At 40.0% G+C, this 4812-nt stretch overlaps 1 protein-coding gene across 1 annotated transcript in view; it reads right to left on the minus strand.

Moving 5' to 3' along the window:
* LOC114070857 (Alstrom syndrome protein 1-like) overlaps window positions 1-4812 on the minus strand; it is a 23183-nt gene that overhangs the window by 2094 nt on the left and 16277 nt on the right. The window contains exons 6-8 of the mRNA XM_027908463.1: window positions 4367-4550; window positions 2967-3030; window positions 1790-1889 (exon numbers count right to left, since the gene is read on the minus strand). Of these exons, the coding sequence (XP_027764264.1) occupies window positions 1790-1889; window positions 2967-3030; window positions 4367-4550 (348 nt within the window). The remainder of the gene's footprint in view (window positions 1-1789; window positions 1890-2966; window positions 3031-4366; window positions 4551-4812) is intronic.

Genomic DNA, 4812 nt, shown 5'->3' on the forward strand with positions numbered 1-4812 from the left:
TTCACAATTTCAGAAATTAGGAATGCCTGTGCAACCCTGAGCTGTGCACTGGCCCAGCTGCCCAGGGCAGGGGTGGAGTCCCCATCCCTGGAAGTGTCCCAAAAACATGTGGATGTGGCACTGGGGAACACGGTCAGTGGTGGCCTTGGCAGTGCTGGGGGAATGGCTGGACTTGATGAGCTCAGAAGCCTTTTCCAACCTTAGTGATTCCATGATTCTCAGATTTTAGGGACAGCTCATGTCACTGGACCTGCTGTCCCACATTCCCAGAGAGACCCTCACACCACACTTTGGGCACAGTGGATCCCTAAATCCCCCCAAAACCCCAGATCACACACATTTGGAGTGTAGCTTTTCCACCGGCTCTTTTCTCCTCCTAATTCCCTGCCTCCTTTTTGGAGTCATTCCACAAAATCTGTGGTTCTTTATCTGCATGGAACTGATGCTCTCAGCAACACATCAACCACATTCCAAACAAAGCATTCCCTGTATCTGCAGCTACTCATGGCAGCTCTTCTGCATCAGCAAGGAAGAGTAAAATATTCCAGTTATTCACCACAGTGAATCAGCATCTTCCAATCAAAACCACATTGATATCCAAAACTTCTGATCCTATTCCCTCCCTGCTTCCAGCTGAGTCTGCTATTCCAAGTCAGTGACTTCCAGCATTCATTGAACTCCTCAAACTTTACTGTACCAGCACCTGGAATTCTCAGACTGCTGGAAGGAAAAAAAAAAACAACTGTCCTGAAAATACCCTGCAAAAATACAGCATCAAACCCAGGCACTTCTGGTGGAGAATCCTCACAATCACACCGGGAAAATGTTCTGGATAACACACTGAGTTACAAGCCCTGACTTTTAAAATCCAACTACTGGCATTCCCAATAAAATTATTATTCCAGCTGTGGCTGGACTAACTAATATTCCAGCTCTGGCTGGACTAACTCAGCCAGGAAAGAGCTGCAATGCTAAAAGTGAAGTAAGTCAGGTTAAAAACCCCCAGTGTTTGTACTACAAAGTGTTTGTTGTTCCTCATCTTTTGAGTCCCCAGCACGGGAAGGACATGGAGGTGCTGGAGTGAATCCACAGGAGTCCAGATTACAGGGATGGAGCAGCTCTGCTGTGAGGAAACATTGGGAGAATTGGGATTGCTCAGCCTGGAAAAGCAAAGGCTCTGAGGTGACCTAATTGTGGCCTTCCAGGACCTGAAGGAGCGACAAGGAACACAGAGAGAGACTCTGGACAAGGGATGGAGGGACAGGACAAGGAGGAATGGATTCAGAATGGGAGAGGGGAAATTTAGGTTGGGTATTGGGAAGGAATTCTTCCCTGGGAGGGTGGGGAAGGACTGGAATAATGGAATTCCCAGAGAAGCTGTGGCTGCCCCTGGATCCCTGGAAGTGTCCAAGGCCAGGTTGGAGCAATCTGGGGTATGGAAGGTGTCCCTGCCCATGGCAGGGGGTGGGAATGAGATGACCTTAAAGGTCCTTCCAACACAAACCATTCCACGATTCCATGATCAGTCTCATGAAGAGAAAGATAAAGCTCATGGATGGTCACTTTTGGAGATGCCCTTCTCTGAGGGGACAATCGGGGCCCCTCTGCTTATTTTAGGATTTTACCTAAATTTTACCTCCATTTTGACCCTGATTAAATCCCAGTACAGCCTCAACCCCCTAGAATTCCCAAACAATACCACAGGATTCCCACACTTTTAGCAAACATTCCTCTGTATTTGTGAGTTCATGGAAGAACATTCTGGAACGTCCTGGAGCAAAACACCCACTGTTTTATAGAGCTGTGCTTTCAGGCGGTACGAGTTGTATTCCAGCCTTCTCTTCTCCTCCTCCCTCTTCTTCTTCACCTCTGGAAGCTGCTCATAGATCCTGAAAGGAAGAAAAAAAAAAAAAAAAAGCCCTAAATAGTGATTTGGAACTTAGTGATATTAAAAAAACAAACAAACAAACAAACAAACAAACAAACCATCCTCTGTTTTCTGCTCCCTTTCTGTTAAAGGCTCCTGGCCAAGCACATCCCTGAAAAATCTATTTGGGGGGTTTCCCAGGGAAAATGTGGAACACAGAGAGGTGAGACAGGACATTCCCGCATCCCATAAAGTCTTTTTCTTACAAGCAGCACATCCCAAAAGCATTATTTGTAAGATTAAAATGACCAGGCAGCTGACACGAGCACCCAGCTGAAAGAGGTAGAGCCTTGATATCTTCCCTACAGAATAATTCCAGGGGATTTTCCCGACTGGTTGTGCTGATTCCCAGTGATGGGCCCATTCATCCGTGGCAAGATTTTATCACAGGAATAACCTGACTGAGCCTCGTTAAGCAGCTTTTCCAAACTGCAGTGTTTTCAGTAATGTGGTGCTGCTGATGAACCTTTCCCAAATGTTCTTTTAATCATGGAATCATGGAAGAGTTTGGGTTGGAAGGGACCATAAAGATTATGCAGTTCCACCCCCTGCCATGGGCAGGGACACCTTCCACCAGCCCAGCTTGCTCCAACCTGGCCTTGGACACTTCCAGGGATCCAGGGACAGACACAGCTTCTCTGGGAATTCCATTCCAGTCCCTCCCCACCCTCCCAGGGAAGAATTCCCTCCCAGTATCCATCCTAAATTTCCCCTCTCTCAGTCTGAAGCCATTCCCACTTGTCCAGTCCCTACATTTCCCGAGGAAGGGTCTCTCTCCAGATTCCTTGGAGCCCCTTCATACACACTGGAAGGTGCTGGAAGTTCTCCTCTCCAGCTGAACATTCCCAGCATTCCCAGCCTGTCTCCACAGGGAAGGTGCTCCAGTCCCTTTAATCAACTTGCTCCAACAGTTTCCATGTCCTCCTGGATGGATTATTATTCCAAGTGGGATCTCACTGATTTCTTTTCACACCCAGTTCATCCCCTTTTCCCACCCCAGGGCACTGATCCCCCTGGAATTCAATCCCCTTCAATTTACCTTTTAGACCTTTGGACCATTTCACTCCTTGGAATTGCTCTTCTTTTTTCCCTCACTGGAAAACCTACATGGAAAATTCCAAGTGAAGGGAACGATGAACAAGTTCACTGATCACCAAGACTTATAAGTTTTATAGAAGTCTTTCTAAAAAAACATCCTTTGTTCAAACTCTTTATAAAAAGTCTTCACAAAAAGCTCTCTATAAAGATTTTTTTCTAAGGGCTTTATCAAGAGTGAAGTTAAATCATTGCAGCATTTCTATTAAAAACACACACAGCAAGTACAGTGTGGGAATTCATTCAATTAATGACTCAACGGGAATTAAAATTTAAAATTAAAGCTTGAATTAATGGCTGGAAATTACATGAAATTTAAAATTAAAAGTTGACAATGAATCAATTAAAATTTCATTAAATTAATGAATTATAGTGAATTGGAATTTAAAACTCAATTGATGAATTAAAATTCCACTACACTACTGAATTAAAAGCAATAAAAGCTGAAATGAAAAACTGAATTATTGAATTAAAATTTCATTGAATTAAAATAAATTCAAATTTATAATTAAAATAAAATAAAAATTCTTTAGAGTTCAAATGAATTCAAATTTAGAAATAAAATTGAATTAATGAGTTAAAATTTCATTACATTAATGAATGAAAATGAATTGAACTTTAAAATAAAAATCTGAAATAATATATTTAAAATTTGTTAATGAGACAAGATGAATTCAAATTTAGAATTAAAAACTGAATTAATTAAAAATTCATTAGAGTTCAAATGAATCAAAATTGAATTGATGAATTAAAATTGAATTAATGAATTGAAACTAATTGAAATGTAAAGATTGAATGAGTTAAAATTTTGTTAAATTAATGAATTGAATTGAAATTTAAAACTATAAACTGAATTAATGAACTTTAAATTCATTAATGAGGTAAAATAATTCAAATTTAGAATTAAAAACTGAATTAATTAAAAACTCATTAGGGTTCAAAAGAATTAAAAATGAATGAATTAATTAAAATTAATTGAAATTTCAAGTTTAGAAATTAATTAATTTAAAATTCATTAATGAGGTAAAATGAATTCAAAGTTAGAATTAAAATTGAATAAATGAATTAAAATTTCATTAAATTAATGAATTAAAATGAATTGGAATTTAAAGTTAAAAATTGAATCTGTTAAAAATTTCATTAAATTAATGAATTAAGATGAAATTTAAAATTAAAAACTTAATTGATTAACTCAAAATTCTTTAATGAGGTAAAATGAATTCAAAATTTAGAATTAAAAACCAAAGGAATGAATTAAAATCTCATTAAATGAATGAAAATGAACAAAAAAAAATAAAATGAAAAATGGAATTAACTAAATTAATTTAAGGAATTGAAAGGTACCTCTGTCGGCCAGCAGGTGAGTGGAACTCCTGCAGCCCTTTCTCTTCCCGAGGGAATTCCCCAGCTCTTCCCGCTGGGATTGCAGCCCCCTCTGGATCCTCCTCTCCTCCATCACCAGCTTGAGGTGCTTCACTCGCTCCCCGGAGCGGGAGATGAAATCGGGGCGATGAACGGCCAGAGCCTCCTGAGGGGGGACAAAACACGGCCTGGGGTGCCCAAAGGGTCCCAAATATCCACAAGAATTCCAAAGCATGGGAAAAAAAAAACTCCCCATCGTAATAGTTGGTGTGACGTGGAAAAACTTGTGACCTTAATGGTTAATAATTTGGTGACAAAGAGGAAATTCAGTGGACAGAGAGAAATGAAATGTGAAATAGGAATAAAATAGGAATAAAAAGGGCAAGGGAAAAGGGGAGAAAGGAAAAGGGGGGCAGGAAAAAAGGGGA

This window comes from Empidonax traillii, unplaced genomic scaffold (genome assembly GCF_003031625.1).
Source record: "Empidonax traillii isolate 1590-97213 ecotype Southwest subspecies unplaced genomic scaffold, ASM303162v1 scaffold1717:size179649, whole genome shotgun sequence".
Lineage (NCBI taxonomy): Eukaryota > Metazoa > Chordata > Aves > Passeriformes > Tyrannidae > Empidonax > Empidonax traillii.